This window comes from Felis catus, chromosome F1 (genome assembly GCF_018350175.1).
Source record: "Felis catus isolate Fca126 chromosome F1, F.catus_Fca126_mat1.0, whole genome shotgun sequence".
NCBI lineage: Eukaryota > Metazoa > Chordata > Mammalia > Carnivora > Felidae > Felis > Felis catus.
Window position 1 is genome coordinate 9222407 of NC_058384.1, and position 20002 is coordinate 9242408.

At 36.2% G+C, this 20002-nt stretch overlaps 1 protein-coding gene across 1 annotated transcript in view; it reads right to left on the minus strand.

Annotated features, from left to right (window-relative positions):
* FMN2 (formin 2) overlaps positions 1-20002 on the minus strand; it is a 492613-nt gene that overhangs the window by 154812 nt on the left and 317799 nt on the right. Inside the window, exon 13 of the mRNA XM_045048716.1 lies at positions 18467-18528. Within this exon, the coding sequence (XP_044904651.1) occupies positions 18467-18528 (62 nt within the window). The remainder of the gene's footprint in view (positions 1-18466; positions 18529-20002) is intronic.

Below are 20002 nucleotides of genomic sequence, written 5' to 3' on the forward strand. Positions count from 1 at the left end.
ACTGCCCAAAATTCATTCAAATCTAGAAGAGAAAGCTGACTGCCAAACATATGCAATGAGGGGAGAAAAAAAAGATTACATTCTAAATAAGGTTTGTATAACAAATACTTCCATCTGTTTCACAGAGATCAAATAGAACTACTTTAAGACAGTCCAATGACATTTAAGCATCTGGTAAAAAGAAAGCATGTATTTATGGGAAAGGATTCAGGTTAGTTATGTTTTTTTTTTCCTCAAGGATAAGTAGTGGAATGGTAAATAACATTACTTTTCATATTTAATAACAAAAATGAGTTTAAACATTACTCTATTTCTTATAGATAAAATTTAAATGTCCCTTCAAGTATTATAAAGCTATTAAAGCAAAATTAAAACTCTATCCGGTAACTTTCAAACACTGCTTCGGATCTAAAATTAATAATTATAGTTATTTATGCAATAGAGTCTGAAAGATTTCCAGGGAGAACTCAAGCCAAGTATAAGTTCAACCATACTACATTTTCCTTCAGGAGACACCTTGATAGGAGCAAGACTCATGTCATAATAAGATAGCAAACTTCCCCAAGCCTCAACCCTCCCTATCATCCATTCCAATTATTACTTCTCAGCCTTCAATTTGCCCCCACTGAACCCACCCTCAGATAAGACAGAGCTTTTAAAATTTCCTTCTTTACAGTGAACACAATGTTAACCTTTACCAGTAGGAAGCACTGGAGAGACTCTGCAGGAAGAAGGGGCTCATCTTCCTGATTCTGGCATGCAGGCCTTTGCCTTTCCTTCCTCCTGTTGTGCAGATAATCAGCACTATGGGTGTGTGAGGACATCTGGCTGTCCTCTGCCCAAGTAGCAGCAGCACATCGAGAGTGCGAACCTCTTGGCAATCTGGTGTCTTTTTCACATCTGATGTGGATACTATGCACTATTGCATATGCACCAGCCATGGCTTATCTGTGACCTGAGGTTCTTTCCTGGACTCTAAACACGGACACTGTATACTCCGGGCTTCATTCTCTGTGCAGCATCCTGGCTCCCTGCACGTCTGCTCACCAGGGGTGGCTCACACACCACCCAGAAGTGTGTTTCCTGCTAGCTCAGAGACTGAGACCAACAATGACCCAGGCAAACCAGCGGGTTGCAGCCACACCTTCTCCAGGGAGAGCTGTACCCCAGCTTTAGTGAGAGAGCTCCCCTCTCAAGTTTATCCTTCCTTGGGTACTCTCTCCCAGCCCTGGGGTACCACTTAGAGTTATCTTTACATCCTTGTGCTCTCCTATCACAGGTGGATCATTCATTATAATAAACTTCAATATTCATTACTCCATGGTTCCTATTCCTTGATTGGACCCAGACCCATCCCACACCTACTTTCTGGCTTGAGACTACTAGACAGGACATCCACATGTTCACTTGTATAAATGAATAGACAACTCAAACCTAACAGGGCCAAAACAGCATTCTCATTTCCCTATCCTTTACCAAAGAATTTCCACATATCAATTAATGGCAACCCTATTGTGTTTATTGCTTGGGCCAAATTTCTTGAGTACACCGTTGATTCCTCTTTCTCCTAGTTTGTATCCAATAATCCATCAGCAAGTTCTATTGACTTATTCTTCAAAATATTTCCAGAATCTGACCACTCTTCGCCAGCTCCACTGCTTCTACTACGGTCCAAGTCATTATCTTCTCTTACCTCCCTCCTAACAGTCTCTGGTACTTCATCTTGGCTCCCCATATCTATTCTTCAGTAGTCAAAGGTTTCCTTCTAAAATGTGACTCTTCTAAATAAAACTCTATGTGTATTAAATTCCCATTTTACTAAGAGTTAAGTCAAAATCTTACAAAGGCCTACAGGGCCCTAGAGAAGCTCAATACATCTTTGATTATCTCTAATTATACTCCCATCACTGGCACCATTTCATGTGGGCCTTCCCACTGTTACTTGAATACATCAGACTTGCTCATATGTTAGGCAGATACCACCCCCAGGACATCCCCATGCAATTCCTACTTAAAATTTTATCTTTAAATAACAACAATATTTTAATTTTTTTTCAACGTTTATTTATTTTTGGGACAGAGAGAGACAGAGCATGAACGGGGGAGGGGCAGAGAGAGAGGGAGACACAGAATCGGAAACAGGCTCCAGGCTCTGAGCCATCAGCCCAGAGCCTGACGCGGGGCTCGAACTCACGGACTGCGAGATCGTGACCTGGCTGAAGTCGGACGCTCAACCGACTGCGCCACCCAGGTGCCCCAACAATATTTTAAATTGTACCCAGCATTCTGAGCAATCTCCACTCTCCTCAAATTGATTTTTTTCCTCCATAGCACAAAATAGATCAAACGCTGTACATGTATCTATTCTAGAAAACTCCACATTTGAGATCTTAAAATAATCACACTGACTTCTTATAATGACTATTTATATCCATTATTATTATAAGTATCCTAAAATACTAAATTGATATTCTCATGCAATAATCCTTACAGTGAGAACTGTAAGTAGAAAAAACACATAAAAGGGCTAGATATTCAATTATTTGAATAAATGTAAGAAGGTAAGTAAGATAGTAACAATATTAAGTTACAATGATATAATAGATACTTCCTTGGCATTATATAATAGGCATATTTCTGAAGGTCTGGGTTTGTTTCAACTGCTTTGTTAATATTTCCTAAACTATAAAATATGAAATTGTTCTCTCTACATTAATAATTTGATTGAAGGAAGGATTCAATTAAAAATACCCACCCAAGCACTGGGTGTTGTATGGAAACCAATTTGACAATAAATTTCATATATTGAAAAAAAAAATACCCACCCATCCGAAGATTACCATTTAATTAGGCATATGTTATGACTATGCCTAATTAAATATATTAATATTACATAATATAATTAATTGTAAAATAATAAAATTAATTATATAAAATAATATTATTTACATAATACAGGTATATTAAAGTTTTATTTTTAACATGAAGTTAATGATCCCCTCAACTTATTTTATTATGCAACACATTTCCCATTACAACCTAGAAGAACAATAGTGTTTCAGTGAATCTAGTTTAGAAACTGCAATACTGGGGAACACATGCTTCCAAAAATGAATAAATTTCTTCTTCAACTAAAACCAAATTGTATGCCTCTTAGTACAGCAGAGAGAGTACTAAAATTCATTTAAATGTTAAATTTTGTTCAGAAAACAGTTTAATACACAAATAAATAGTACACTGTGTTGTACAAGATACAATACAAAATTATCCTCTACACAAAAAATCAGGAAAAGGTGACCACCTCAAAAAGAGGAAAATCTGCAGATGCCAACAGAAATGACTCATGTGTTCAAATTATCAGACAAGGATTTTAAAACAACTGCCATAAGTATGCTCCATGATATTAAAAAATATATTAAAAATGAGTAAAAAGATAAGGAATCTCAAACATAATCACAAAAATAGAACGTTATTAAAGGAATAAGAAAATGAAAATTCTAAAATAGAAAATTTCAATATTGAAAATAAAACGTTTTTACTAAATGGGTTGAAGTAAAGATGACAGAGGAAAGTCAGTGAAAGTATTCGATATAATGAACAGAGAGAAGAAAATATTGAAAAACAGATGAACAGAGTTGCAGGGATGACTGTGAAAATATCAAAAGGTCTAACATATGTATAATGGAAACTCAAAAAGAGAGGATTGAGAGAATAGGATGGAAAGAATATTTGAAAATTGAATGATGGGAGGTTGAAAAATTTCCAAATGTGATGAAAAATAAATATACAGAATCAAGATGTGCATCAAAATCAATCAGAGTAAATACAAAGAAAACAACACCTAAACCTGTTTTAATGTTACCATAAGAAACAGTGGAGGCCAGGGTCAAATGGAATGTCTCATATGCACCAAGTAATTGTCAACTCAGATTTGTATATCCAAAGAAAAGCTCATTCAGGAATGAAAGTAAAAGAAAAACATTCTAAGATAAAAGAAAATAAGAATAATTCACTATGGAAAGATCTGCATCCAAAGAATACTTACTCATACTGAAAAGAAATTATACTAGAGGGAAACCTGATCTTCAAGAAAAAAGGAAAAAGTAATGTTAGCAAGATGCTAAGAGGCTGTGGACTCTTCTTCCCCATATGGACACACAGAGTCAACAACAACAACAACAACAACAAAAACAACACATTTATCAGTTCACTTTGTGAGAAATCCAGGAACTAGATGAGAAGCTCCTTTACCATGGGCATGTGTGAAGCAAGTCATATTGAAACTGATAGGAAAAGTTGAGACACACTCGCATGATAATCTCCACCACTGGCATAGTACCATACAATTGGGAGACAACTCCCAGTATCTATCTTCTCCCTAAGGAGTAAAGATTTGGGACTGCACAGATAGTACTCCAATTTTTGTCGCTACTATCAAAGGGTCTGGCTTCTAACTCACTTGTCTCTGAGAACTGAGAGAGCCCAGCATTCACTGGTCCCACAGGGTCTACAAAGAACAGAGTTGCAGTTTGAATGAGAGTATAGGCACTTGCCACATGTCCTCCTTCTGCCACCTGTCCTCCAGTGCACAGTGAGGAGCAAATTCCAGCTCCCAGCTTCTCCCTAAGAAGTAAGGGAGTTGGACTAGACACCTAGCATTACAACTTCTCTGGCTATTGCCAAAGAGATTGACTTCTAACTCACCTGTCTCTGACAGTCCTGTGGGGGGTCCAGGGAACATGTAACAGTTTGAAAAGCATGCGTACACTTGCCACACAGCTACTTCCTGTAGTTCAGAACAGAACAAGCAGGCAATAAACTCTACCTCCCAGCATGTCTTTGAGGGGTGAAGGAGTTGGAATATACATACAGCATCCCAACTTTTGGAGCGGCTTCTCAATACATTGGTTTCCATCTTGCCTGTCTCAGAGGACTAACGGGTCCTGGCATATTCTAGATACCTAGAGGCCTCTACAAAAATAGCAGTTTGGACTACCATGAATATTTAAGAGGCACTCATAATCCTTGGACAGGTGATTGGTAAGGGTCTTCTGTACAAGGCCAGGCTGTTTTGTCTAATGCAAAAACCCTAACTCACAGAGTCAAGGAAAAGGAAGACATAGGGAAATAAGTTCCAAATAAAAGAATAAATGTCCAGAAAATAACTCTAATGAGATGGACATATATGATTTACCTGATAGAGAATTCAAAATGACTGCCTTAAAGATGCTCACCGAGGTCAGGATAGCAATACATGAACAAAGTGAGAATTCCAACAAAGAGACAGCAACTATTAAAAAGGACCAAACACAAATCATAGAGCTAAATAATACAATAACTGAACTGAAAAATTCAGAAAAGGGATTAATATCACACTAGATTAAGCAGAAGAAAGTATCAGTATATTCAAAAACAGGTCATTGGAATTAATCCAGTAGGAGAAAGAAGCAAAAAGAAAAAAATAAAATAAAAAAGAATGAGGATAATTTAAGGGACTTATGAGACAATGTAAGCAGACTGGTATACACATTATGGGAATGCCAATAGTTAGACAAGAAAGAAAAGGGGGCAGAAAGCTTATTTAAAGAAATAATGACTGAAAACTTCCAAAATCCTAGAAAAGATATAGATATCCAGTTTCATGAGGCGCAAAGAATCCCCCACAAGATCAATACAAAGAAGTTTACCCCAAGACACATTATAATCAAAGTGTCAAAAGTCATATACAAAAAGAGAATTCTGAAGCAGTGAGAAAAAAGTGAATTGTCACAAATAAGAAAAATTCCCTTAAGGGAATCAGCAAATTTCTGAGCAGACATAGTGTAAACCAAGAGAGTGAGATGATATATTCAAAGTGCTGAAAGAAAAAAAATTGTCAGTCAAGCATACGGTACTCAACAAAACTGTCCTTCAAACGTAAAGGAAAGATAAAAACTTTCCCAGACAAACAAAAGCTGAGGGAGTTTAGTGCCAGTAACAGGTCTTACAAGAAATGCTAAAAGGAGTTCTTCAACTTCAAATGAAAAGGCACTAAACAACATATTGTATATGGAAGTATAAAACTCATTAGTAAAGGTAAACATAGATCATCTATATTACTCAAATGGTGGTGAAAAATCACTTTTATTTCTAGTATAAAAGTTGAAAGACAAATGTATTAAAAGTAACTATAAATAAAAATATAGTAAATAGACAATAGAAATTTATGTAAATTGAGAAATCAATACCATACAACGTGGGAGGCAGGGATGTAAAGTGTAGGGTTTTTATACACAAGTAAAGTTAAATTGCTATCAGCATAAAATCAACTGTAAGAACTATAGGATATTTTATGTAACCTCATGTAACCACAAAGAAGGTACTTAGAGAAGTTGCACAAAAGAAGCAGAGAAAACAATTATAGCATATGAATAAGAAACAAACAAAAAACAACAATGAAACACTAAGGAAGAGAGAAAGAGAAAAGACTGACAAAAGAACTACAAAGCAAACAGAAAACAATTGACCAAATGGGTAACAAATACTTCCTTACCTATAATTACTTCAAACGTAAATGGTTTAAACTTACCAATGAAAAACATAGAGTGGCTGAATGGCTTACAAAACAAGATGTAAATATGTGGCATCTATAACAGACTCACCTTTAGATTTAGGGAAACACACAGGCTGAAAGTTAAGTGGATGGAAACAGATATTCCATGCATTTGCAAACCAGCGAAGGAGGGTATAGTTACATCAGACAAAATAGTCTTTAAGTCAAAAACTATTATAAGAGACAAAGAAGGTCATTATATAATGATAAAAGGGTCAATTAGGAAGATATAACATTATAAATATATATGCCCCCAATATCAGAGCACCTAAATATACAAAGCAGACATTGACAGATCTGAAGAGAGAAATAAATAGCATTACAATTAAGGGAAGGAAACTTCAATATCCCACTATCAATGATGGATAGATAGATAGACAGAAAATCAATAAACAAACACTGGACATGATTAACACCCCTGACCAAATAGACCAAACAAACACGTATAAAATTTTTAACCCAACAAAAATGGACTATACATCGAGATGTCAAGCACACACAGAACATTCTCCAGGACAGATCACATGTCAGAGTTCACAAAACAAATGCTTAGAGATATAAGAAGACTGAATTCATACCAAGTATCTTTTCTGATCACAATGGAATGAAACTAGAAATCAGTAGCCGAAGGAAAACTAGGACATTCATGAAAGGTGTAGATTAAACCGGACACTTTTGACCAACAAATGGTTCAAATAAGAAATCAAAGGGGAAATTAGAAAATGTCTTGAGACAAATGAAAATGAAAATACAACATATCAAAAGTTATGGAATGCAGCAAAGGCAGTAGTGAAATGGAAGTTTATAGCAATAAACACCTATATTAAAAAAGAAGAAACAAACAACCTAACTTCACACATCAAAGAATAAGCTACAAAAGAACAAACTACATCCAAACTTAGTAGAAAAAGAGAAATAATAAAAATTACAGCAGAAATAAAATAAAGAATAGAAAATCAATAGAAAAAATCAATGAAACTAAGAGATTTTTTAAAAGATAACCAAATTAACAAAGCTTTAGATAGAATAACTAAGAAAAAAAGAGAAGACTCAAATAAATACAATCAGAAGTGAAAAAGAAGATATCACAACTGATGCCACAAAAAGGATCATGAGACAACTAGGAAAAATTGTAAGCCAACAAAATGGATAACCTAGAAAAAAAAATAGTAACTTCCTAGGAACATACATACTAACACTGCATCAAAAAGATAAAGTCTAGGGGCACCTGGGTGGCTCAGTCGGTTGAGCGTCGACTTTGGCTCAGGTCATTATCTCATGGCTCGTGAGTTGAGGCCCCACATTGGGCTCTGTGCTAACAGCTCAGAGCCGGGAGCCTGCTTCAGACTCTATGTCCCCCTCCCCCCTGCTCCTCCCCTTGTCATGCTCTGTCTGTCTGTCTCTCTCTCTTTCTCGCACGCACGCTCTCAAAAACAATAAATGTTAAAATAATTTAAAAAATTGGAGCACCTGGGTGGCTCAGTTGGTTAGGTGTCCAACTTCAACTCAGGTCATGATCTCACAGTTCATGGGTTCGAGCCCCACATTGGGCTCTGTGCTGACAGCTCGGAGCCTGAGGCCTGCTTTGGATTCTGTGTGAGTGGGAAGGAAGGAGAGAGGAAAGGAAGGAGGAAGGAAGGAAGGAAAGAAGGAAGGAAGGAAAGAAGGAAGGAAGGAAGGAAAGAGGGAGGAAGGGAAGGAAGGAAAAGAGAGAAAAGGAAGGAAGGAAGGAAGGAAAAGAGAGAAAAGGAAGGAAGGAAGGAAGAAAGGGCATCCAAATTGGGAAGGAAGAAGTAAAATTGTTTTTTTTTTTAAGATGATATGACCTTATATAGAGAAAACCCTAAAGATTCCACAAAACACCTGCTAGAACTAATAAATGAAATCCATGATGTTTCACAACACAAAATCAACAAAAACGTCAGTTGTGCTTCTATACACTAATGATGAACTATTTGAAGAGGAAATTAAGAAAAAAATCCTATCTATAATAATACCAAAAAGAATAAAATATTTAGGCATAAACTTAAGGAAGTAAAAGACTTGTACATCATAAACTATAAAATATTGATGAAAGAGATTAAAATGACACAAATAGAAAGACATTCTATGTTCACGAATTAGAAGACTAAATATTGTTGAGATGTTGATACTGCCCAAAACCATCTACAGATTCCATGCAAAATCCCAACTGACTTTTTAAAAATTTTATTTTAATGTTTATTTTTGAAAGAGAGACAGAATCCAAGTGGGGGAGGGCCAGAGAAAGAGGAAGACAGAACTTGAAGCAGGCTGGAGGCTCTGAGCTGTCACCGCAAAGCCCGATGCATGGCTTGAACTCACGAATGGCAAGATCATGACCTGAGCCAAAGTCAGACACTTAACTGACTGAGCCGCCCAGGCACCCCTGCAACTGGCTTATTTTTAAAATGGGAAAAACAAATTTAAAATTCAACTGGAACTCTAAAAGACCCCAGAGATAAAACAACCTTGACAATGAAGAACCAATCTGGAGGCAAAACACTTCCTTATTTCAAATTATATTACAAGGCTACAGTAATGAAAACAGTATAGGATTGGCATAGAGACAGATATATAGAGCAATGGAACAGAATAGAGAGCACAGAAATAAATCCAAACATATATAATCAATTGATCTTCAACCATGGTACCAACAATACATAATAGAGAAAGCCTCTTCAACAAATGGCATTGGAAAATGGGATATCCACATGCAAAACTATGAAATTGGACTCATATCTTACACCATACACAAAAATTAACTCAAAATGAACCAGAGACATAAGTGTAAGACCAGAAACTATAAAACTCCTAGAACACAGGAACACATAGGGAAACGATTCATGACATTGATCATGGCAAGGATATTGAGGATATGGCAACAAGAGCAAAAACAGACAAGTGGGACTACAATATTTGCAAACCATGTAACTGTTACAGGATTAATCTTCAAAATGCATAAGGAACTCTCATAACTCAAGAACAAAGAGAGAGAGAGAAACCTAATAAAATGGTTACAAAATATACTAAAGACTTGAATGGACATTTCCCCCTAATTAGACATATAATCAAGCACGGTATATGAACAGATGCACAATAACACCAGTCATCAGGAAAATGCAAATCAAAACCACAATGAGATATTATCTCACACCTGTTAGGATGGTTATTATCAAACTAAAAAGAAAACAAACAAAAAACAAAACACAAGGGCAGTTAAGTGTTGATGAGGATATGGAGAAACTGGAACCTTTGTATACTATTGGTTGGAATGCAAAATGGTGCTAGGGAAAACAGTTTGGTGAGCCCTCAAAAAAATAAAAATAGAACTACCATACAACCCAGGAATTTAAAGGAATTGAAATTCAGTTCTCAAAAGAGACGGTGTATTCCTGTATTCACTGCAGCACTATTCACAACAGCCAAGATAGGAAAACAACTTGAATGTCCATCGATGGAAGAATAGATGGAAGAATTAAAAGTATGGTATATTCATACAGTGGAAAATATTCAGTCTTTAAGAAAGAAGGAAATCCTACAATAAGTAACAACATGGATGGACCCTGAGGATATTATGCTTAGTTAAATAAGGCTGTCATAGAAGAATAAATACTGTAGGACAGCAATTATAGGAGATATCGAAGAAGAAATGATGGAATGGTTGTTGCCAGGGGCTGAGGGCAGTGGAAAATGGGGAGTTGCTAAGCAACATATGTAAAATTTCATGTACGCAAGATGAAAAAAAATTCTAGAAAACTTTTTTCTACAAATAATGATATTATATTGTACACCTAAAAACCTGGTTAGGACTCATGTTAAATGTTCTTATCACAATTGGAAAAAAAAAGAGGAACAAAGGGAAAGTTTCAGAAATGCAAAAAATGTTAGTAAGTATAAAAGACTATATTGAAGTTCCTTAAATATATATAACTATTTGAAACAAAAATTACACCAATGTTTCATGGAGTTGCATAGTATCTCATAAATTTTACTCATATTACAACTAAAACATTAAATATGCAGGAGGGACAGTAAAAAGCCCTATATAGTGTCATCAAGGCTTCTACATTTCATAATAGTAACTCCAGGTAATTAGAGTGTCAAAGTTTAGAATTCCTAGAGCAACAAGTAAAAAATACGTAACACAACAAAGTATAGCTAAAAAACCGACAGAAATAAAATGAGAAACAAAGGAAAAAACCATGTATTTAATCTTAAATAAGGTAGAAAGGGGAAACCAGAGTGACAAGTGAAGAGACAAACAAAAAATTATGGAACTAAATCCAACCGTAACAATAATTATACTAAATGTTAGCAGTTCAAATGTTCCAAGAAGGAAAAGAGTATCAGAGCGGATAAAAAAACAGGATCAAAATCTTACTACCTATAAGACATTCTAACATAAGCAACTGTAATATAAAGACACAGGTAAGTTGGAAGTACATGGATAGATTAAGAAAAAACGTGTAAACAGTAAGTATCAGAATAGTAGAATGGCTATTGAAGTATCCATTAAAAAACAAAACCAAAAAAACCCTTCAAGACAAAGAGTATTACCAGAGTGAAGAAGAATTTCATAATGATAAATGCGACAGAAAGATACAATTCTCAATGTGTTTGGGTCTGATGAGAAAGCCTCCAAATACAGGATACAAAAATTGACAGAATTAAAAGGAAAAGTTAAAAATTCCACAATTCTCTTAAAATGTCCTCAAGTCCCTGGCTAACCTTAGCCGCTGCCTGCTCCCACAGTTCTCCTCCTCCCCATTCCTTCCAAAATTCTTTACTCACAGGTACTTTCTTCTCCCGTTGGCTGACTCCTCTTTCGTGCTTCCCGACCTTGGCACACACTGTTGTCTCTACCTAGAACACTTTCAGGGCACTTGTTGGGATGAGCACTGGGTGTCATGTGCAAGAGGTGAGTCACTGGGCTCTATTCCTGAAGCCAAGACTACACTGTATGATAACTAACTTGAATTAAATAAACAAACAAATACAATTTTTTTTAAAAAAAAGAGAGAACACTTTCATATCCTTTTTGGATGACTCCTACTTGCATTCCAAATGTCCCTTCCTCAGAGATGATTTCCCTGGTGCCAATATGCTTTCAGAGACCATGTGTAGTTGCACTTCTCTGGCTTTCCTTCTCCCTTTCTGGTTATGTGTTGTGTGTGTACATGAACAAGAGGGAGACATCATTCATTAAAACTGGAGTAGTCAGAGCACAGAAGCCACTCCTACTGAGCACTGATTATAGTACAGTGCCTGACATTTAGTTAGCATTCTGTAAATATTTTTTTACCAAATAAATAATGAAGGAAAGGGAATATGTTATTTATTTCTCTTTCATTTATTTATTTTACTTTTTTTATTTTTTATTTATTTATTTCTTAAATATGAAATTTATAGGGGCACCTGGGTGGCGCAGTCGGTTAAGCGTCCGACTTCAGCTCAGGTCGCGATCTCGCGGTCCGTGAGTTCGAGCCCCGCGTCAGGCTCTGGGCTGATGGCTCGGAGCCTGGAGCCTGTTTCCGATTCTGTGTCTCCCTCTCTCTCTGCCCCTCCCCCGTTCATGCTCTGTCTCTCTCTGTCCCAAAAATAAATAAACGTTGAAAAAAAAAATATGAAATGTATTGTCAACTTGGTTTCCATACAACACTCAGTGCTCATCCCAAAAGGTTCTCTATCTTTCTTTTAAATGTGAGGGACAAACTGAGCATGCTGTGACAAAGGAGAGCTGGGGAAAGAAGCAAGCACAGAATGCGAACAGCTCACTGACTGGAACATAGGATGATACAAAGACAGTCACAGAATTTTTTGGATAAAGTGATAGTGACAAATAAAGAAAGATTGCTGCATATGAATCAGATGGCTTAATCTCCATATATATGTGTGAGTTAGGAAGATGGGAGTGTGCAGGGGAAAGGAGGTGGAGTCACAAACAGCCTGAATAATTTACTGTACTCTTTCAAAGAACTCACTCACTCATCATTCATTCCACACCATTAAAGAACATAGAGAAGATATACAATTTCTACTCTAGTTACATGGGGTTACTGGGCTGTCCCCATCTGATATAGCATAGACAAAAATAGGTAGAATTCTAGGCCCCCTGGGAATAGTAACTTCATTGGTTTCATGTAGTTGGAACTACAACTTCTGGGGATGCCCTTGTGTGATTTAGGATAGGAGAGGAGGGACAGAATATTAACGCACGTTCATATCATGTCATGCTTAATAAAACTGTAGTATATTTTAATCTAGCTATGACACCGTTGAAAACTTTGAGGAGAGTCTGTAGGAAGTAGGAAGGACTCCCAACAAGGTACACTAGAGATGTTCATTATGCTGTCTTATTTTTATCGGTCACCTGTAAACGTATTGGCTACTTGCAATTGAAAAAATTGTTCTGCACTGTGCACTAAAAAGTAAACTATAGGGGCTCCTGGGTGGCTCCGTCAGTTGAGCATCCGACTTTTGGTTTTGGCTCCGGTCATGATCTTGTGGTATTGTGAGTTCGAGCTCCATGTCAGGTTCTGTGCTGGCAGCATGGAGCTTACTTGGGAATCTCTCTCACCCTCTCTCTCTGCCTTCCCCCCACTCGTGCTGTCTCTGTATTTCTCAAACAAATAAATAAACTTTAAAAAGATTATTAAAAAACACACTGTAGCTGGTTCTATGGTCCTGGGTTCATCTTGGCTTCACTGAAGTACGTATTATTTAGTATCAACTGGCAAGACAAAGCCCAAGCTTCTTGTTAGTCTACTGGACACTCAAAAGTCTCAAGGTAAATTGCGAAAAGGGAAGAGTTTCTCTAGCAATTCCAAGGGAATTCAAGGGATTCTTGAGGCCATAATCTCTAAAATTATGCCAAGAAACAAACACGCTCCGTTTTCCCCACAACAGAATGTCACTATTTTAATTCAGTTATTGAAAAATTACACACAACCTAATGAAATATTTCTGGTATAGTAATGGTTAACCTTATCCATGCAGTAATTCTGAATCTCTGAAGAAATATTTCTGAAATCATACTTTTAAGAAAGCTACCTAAAAAGCACAGCATTTGAAATACAATGACATAAACCATTTTCACCTCCTTCAATTATAAGACCATACTAAGAACAAAAAGAGGCCATTCTTTAATTAATTAGTAGTTATTATGAATATTATATATAAACCATTAAGCTAAAGATGGAGTATAAAAATCCTACTAAATAATTTATAGGTCAGTTGAAAAGTCACATGCACATATAATGGTAATATAAAGCAAAAAAAAAAAAAAAAAAAAAAAGCAAGGAAGACAAAAAGCACTACAAGATTTCAAAGAAAGATGTCCCAAATATAAAGGAAATTATTGGAATAACTGACAAAATTTTACTGGGATCTGAGGATTAGATGATAGTAATATTCCAGCATTAATTTCCTACTGTTGATGGTTGCCTAATGTTTCAAGGTATGTTTATTTGTAGGTAATATGCACCAAAGTTCAGGCATAATAGGGCCTAATATTGGCAATTTATTTGCAAACAATGCAAAAAAAAAAAGAAGTTTGCTGCACCACATTGGCAACTTTATTGTATCTTTGAGATTGTTTTAAAAGCTAAAACAAATTTTAAAATGATTGAGAGTAAAGTGGTATAATTCTGAAAATTATAACTTTTAATTCAAACAGTATTCTCTATTAATTCATGTTGCCTGTACACATACAGGTATTTATTCTTCTTCACTTGGCAAAATCTTGAGACCCTTGATTAAAAAGGTCCAGTTTCACTCTAATTTACCAGGCACACAACTTTGTTACCCTCAATCTTACCAGCCTCAGAGGCAATCTTCTGCAATTTGACATTCATAGTTCTATGCCTACACTTACTTTTATTTCTAAGAAAAATTAAGCATAATAATATTGAGGGGTCTAGAAAACTCTTCTACATTCATTTGATGGTGTCAAAAGTTGATATTGTTATTACGAGTTGTTAGGAACCCCATTTAGAAATAAGAGTATGGAAACTGAAGAACAAAGGCATATATCTATGTAATTGTGGTGCTGGAACCTGAACAGAATTCCTCTGAGTTTTTTTTATCCCATCTTTTCCACCACCCAGTGCTGTCTCTGGTCTTCCTGAAGGCTCTGTTCAGTGATCACCATGAGTCAGGAAATTCTGTGCTTAGAGCACATTCCTTAGGAGAGGTGAGCAAAGTGTCAACTGAGCTCTGAGTTGTGAGAACCTTGCTGTGTTTCAATTTCCTAGAAAGGGTTAGATAACAAGAGTATTTCTTCCTCATAAGTCACAGGTAAGACATTTAGAGGATTTAATGAAGTAATATATGTAAGGGACTTGAAACAATGGTTGGTGCATAATAGACATTAAACTATTACTATTTCTAAAAATTCAGGGAATTTTAGGAGCCTAAACAACTGAACAGAAGGGATTTGAACAAATACATTTTGCATGAATGGGGAATATGTATTATATCTTAAATTAGGGGCAGTTCCTTGCTTTGTTATAGGCATATTCATTCACTAAATGTGGAGAACTTTAATACTGCTATGTATTACTCAAAAGAGCACAGATTTTGGGGGCACCTGGGTGGCTCAGTTGGTTAAGTGTCCGACTTTGGCTCAGGTCATGATCTCACGGTTCGTGGGTTCGAGCCCCATGTCGGGCTCTGTGCTGACAGCTCAGAGCCTGGAGCCTGCTTTGGATTACAGAATCTCCCTCTCTCTCCGCTCCTCCCCCACTCATGCCCTGTCTCTCTCTCTCTCTCAAAAATAAATAAACATTAAAAAATTTTAGAAAAGAGCACATATTTTTGCCTCAGCATTTATCCCTAGAAAACTGAAAACACTTATATATAAATAGGTCTCTAGTAGTCTTTCTTTAATGACCCAGAATTCTTAAACTAGAAACATTTTAAATCTTCATTTACCCTTTTCAAATTGTCAACCATACTTTTTATATCTAGCAGGTTACAGTAAATTATGACTGGGCTACTGGACCCCACTGGAAAGAACAAGTAATTATTTTGCACATGATCCTCTTAGGTTACTAAAGAAATGAATATAACACAAATGGATGTTCAATACAGATCATTATTTCCAGTGGGTATCAATCAGTTCGAACACGAAAACTGGATTGGAAAACCATATGATAGCCCAAAAGAGGTTTTTCCACTCATTAATTCATATAAACTTTATGTAACATTTACTAAATAATTTCTATGTGCCCAGTATTCCTTAACTCTAGATGCTGGGGATATTGCCATAGATAAAACAAATATTTCTCCCTCTTTGTACTTTAGTGGAAGTTAACCAGGAATTAGTATGAGTTCTATTATTAGCATGAATATCTATTATTTATAATGGATTCTTTAAGCTCCTTACCATAGATGGCTAACAAAGAAATCTAGCCTTTTACTACTTGAACTGGTATTACTGTGAACCATCCCCACCACTGTGTTTTCCTGACATACTGGAAGCCTAAACCATTGTTTGACAACAACAAAGAGAAAACCACAAATTTAACCAGTTCTAGCTAGTATTCCTTCAACTTTCAGGAAGTATGATAATGAGAAATTAGACACAAATTCTGGATGGCTATCTAGTTTGTTCAGAGTCAGAAATTTCTATTTCATGAAATTAATTTGCTCTGAAAGGCTAAAAACTCAAATAAAATACTCCAAATCACTGCAAATTAAACTTCCCTCATAAATATAGTTGTTCCCAATTTCTGTATATATTTCTGCATTATGGATACACCAGGTTAAGACATTCGTGTGTCTTAATATAATATACACAACACATACATATACATACATATATATTATGTATATATGTAAGCACTTATATATACACATATGCAATGTATGTATAAGAAAAACAGTTAAATATATATGAACATCATGCACCATTAGGATCTGCTGAAGAAATTACTTTCTCTGGTATTCCCACATTTCTTCCTTATGGCTCTCCTGGTTGGGAAAGAGTTGATATCAAAGATTCAAGAGAAATGAAAACTCTGTACCTCTAAATGGATATGTTTTGGGGCGCCTGGGTGGCTCAGTCGGTTAAGCATCCGACTTCGGCTCAGGTCATGATCTCACGGTCTGTGAGTTCGAGCCCTGCGTTGGGCTCTGTGCTGACAGCTCAGAGCCTGGAGCCTGCTTCAGATTCTGTGTCTCCCTCTCTCTCTGACCCTCCCCCGTTCATGTTCTGTCTCTCTCTGTCTCAAAAATAAATAAACATTAAAAAAATTTTAAATGGATATGTTTTACATACCCATTTCACTGGGACACTAATATACTAAATACGTGATTAATTTTTTTCCATTTTTCCATCACATAGAGACAACTACATAATCAACCAATTTTTTAAAATATTTTTTAAAAAAATTTAGAGAGAGAGCATGTGCACAAATGGAGGAGAAGGGCGGAAAGAGAGAGAGAGAGAGAGAGAGAGAGAGAGAGAGAGAGAGAGAGAGAGAGAGAGAATCCCAAGCAGGCTCCACACTCAGCTCAGCACCGAGCTCAATATGGTGCTTGATCCCACAACCACAAAATCATGACCTGAGCTGAAGTCAAGAGTTGGATGCTTAACCAAATAAGTCACCCAGGCACCCCATATAATCAACTATTCCAACTTCCCCTCTCAGTCTTCATTAATGACTCATTCTAACTGAGCACCTATGATCATTGTGCTGACCAGGTACCAACTCTACACTTGATCAATAGATTCTATGCAATGGACCATAAGAAATATTTTCTCTTACAAAGGTCTAAATTTTATAGGGGAAACCACTTATAAATATGTTTAAAACACAGATCAAAAACACTGTTCCCAAGGGGGGTGGTCAGGGAAGAAGTCTGCATCCTGTTCACTATGTATATCTTTCAGAGCCAGGAATTCTTTGACTTGGGGCTGAGAAGTCAAGGACCAACTAAGGTCATGCCCTTAAAGAGAACAGAGGCTTAAATACCAGGCACATCATAGGCAAGAGAAGGAACAAAATGAATAAAAAGAGCCCAAAGATACCAGGTATAAAATAGGGCCACACTGAGACTTTCTCCTAAATATATATAGTTCTAGAACTATATATTTCTATAGTAGTATATTTATAATACATACATATAGCTCCTCAGAAGCACTGTAAAGGCCCTGATAAGAAAAGCACTTTCTTACTATGTGAATCAGTGTTATTTAATGTCATGCCCCAGCTAAAGCCATTTCATGTTTCACCACCTAGACTGCACTTCCCAAAGGCACAGACTGTATCACGCTATAGTCCTACTTCTCTGATTCCTTACTGTTTTTTCCTGCCAACATAAGAAAAAGTGCTCCTGGAAGAAAGCTTGAATGTTCCGCCACTTGGTGAATCAAACCACGCAGTTAGGAGAAACAGACTCAAATGAATTATACCCCAGCTATACCACATTAGCTATGGGATTTTGAACAAGTCATTTGACCAGCTATACCTAAATTTCCTTATATGTAAAGTGGGGATAATAATAATACCTACCCAGAGTTTTCATGTGAAGATTAACTAAATTAGTGCGGAGCAATGCTCAGCTCAAATTAACCTCTATGTAAGTACTGACTATTATATTTCAAAAGAGGGAATGTGAATGGCCTCACACACAACATGCTTTGAACCACAATCCATGAAATTATGAGGCCATACATTTGTCCAGTAAGTTTCCTAGAAAGTATTTTAGCAAACTGATACTTTGGTAAATTCAGTGCACCCAGATAAAATTTTCTTAAAGGACATTAAAGCAATGAGTCTAGATGTGCATATTGGCAAGTATTGTGTATGTATTATATACTCACACATAAAATTCCTTCTATTTACTCACATTCTCATAGAGAGCTTGAAGGGTCTCCAGATCAACCACAGAATTGTCCAAGTTCACAACAGCTGTGGGGGGGGGGAAAAAGACAAAAGAACATAAATTGCCATAAGCCAGCTGTGAAAAGATATCTGATCATCTTGGACAACACTGACCACCTCCAGAACAGTGGTCTAACTTCAATGCACCCACTTACCCACTACTAAGACTGTGCCCAAGGAATTTCAATGGGTGCAGGGGTAAAGTGTTAAGGCTTTCATTTGTCTTTCAAATACAAAATCCCATGAATATGACACGCAGTCTGTCTCTCAAGGCCCAACTGCATGAATTTGAAAACTTTGCTTAATACTAGAAAAACAGGCAAATCACACCTGTTACTGCCACATCCTATTTTGTGAGATAAATGCTCGTATCTGCCAATTTACCTAGACTTATGACAAAAGTTAAATCGAATCACTGAACTGAAGGACTTAATATAAAAATGATGGAAGCATTTCTCATTATAATTCTTTAAATTGTTATAATAAAAGGATAGTTCTTTGATTATGGTATTGATGTTAGCACAAATGCACCCTTAAAAATCAATTCTTAATGTGCAAACTACCCATGTTTATACAAGGAAGAAGGGGAATTGATAACAGGAAACTGGGAATATGTTCCTAAATGCATTTCTTTTGGTCTGAGAAGCATGCTGGATTATGGAGTCGGTATGTTTTATAATTCAGTTTGGGCAAATTCAGATCAAAAGCATTCTGTATTACCTACATATATATATATATATATATATATATATATATATATATATATATATATATGTATATATATTAGCTAGAAATGATGTGAATTTCCCCTGATCAGATCTATGCCAAGTAGCCAATGAAGCTCCTCTAGGGTTAAAGGTTTCTGGGAGAAAAATCACAAAGTGGATAATCACAAATTGGTTAGATTTATTTTGATAATTGAGGCATTTTACAGTGTCTTTTCTCTCAAAGCCTAAAGTATATGGGACATTTTCTAGTGGATTCTGGCAAAATCCCAAGAAAGAATTTAAAAAGACAAGTGGGAAATTGAAGCATATGATGGATGAGAAATCTAACCAAGACAATTTAGCATTTCTATTTGGAGCTGGGAACAGAGCCCAGATTTGCCAACAGAGATCATAGTAAGTAGAATATGATACTTCCATCCTAATAATATTCCACTATCTCCATTTCCAAAAAATTATGTCTCAAATATCTATCGAAGAATTTGATTAAAATTCTCAGACAAATCTTTTCACTCCTTAGACCACATAAGACAAACATATCACAGTCTGTTTAATGACTCAAAGTAGTAAAAACATAGCCAGCTAACTTTGACTCTATTTCAGAAATTAATTAAAAGGGATTAACAAATGATTTTTACTGGAGGTAATATGGCTATAATGTAACAAAATACATAAAATCCAAATAAAGATAGCAAATTCACGTATGGAATTACCCCCCTTTGGATTTGTGCAGTCTAGCCCTTAAAGAAAGTCTTACAGTGAACCCAAAGGTCTCT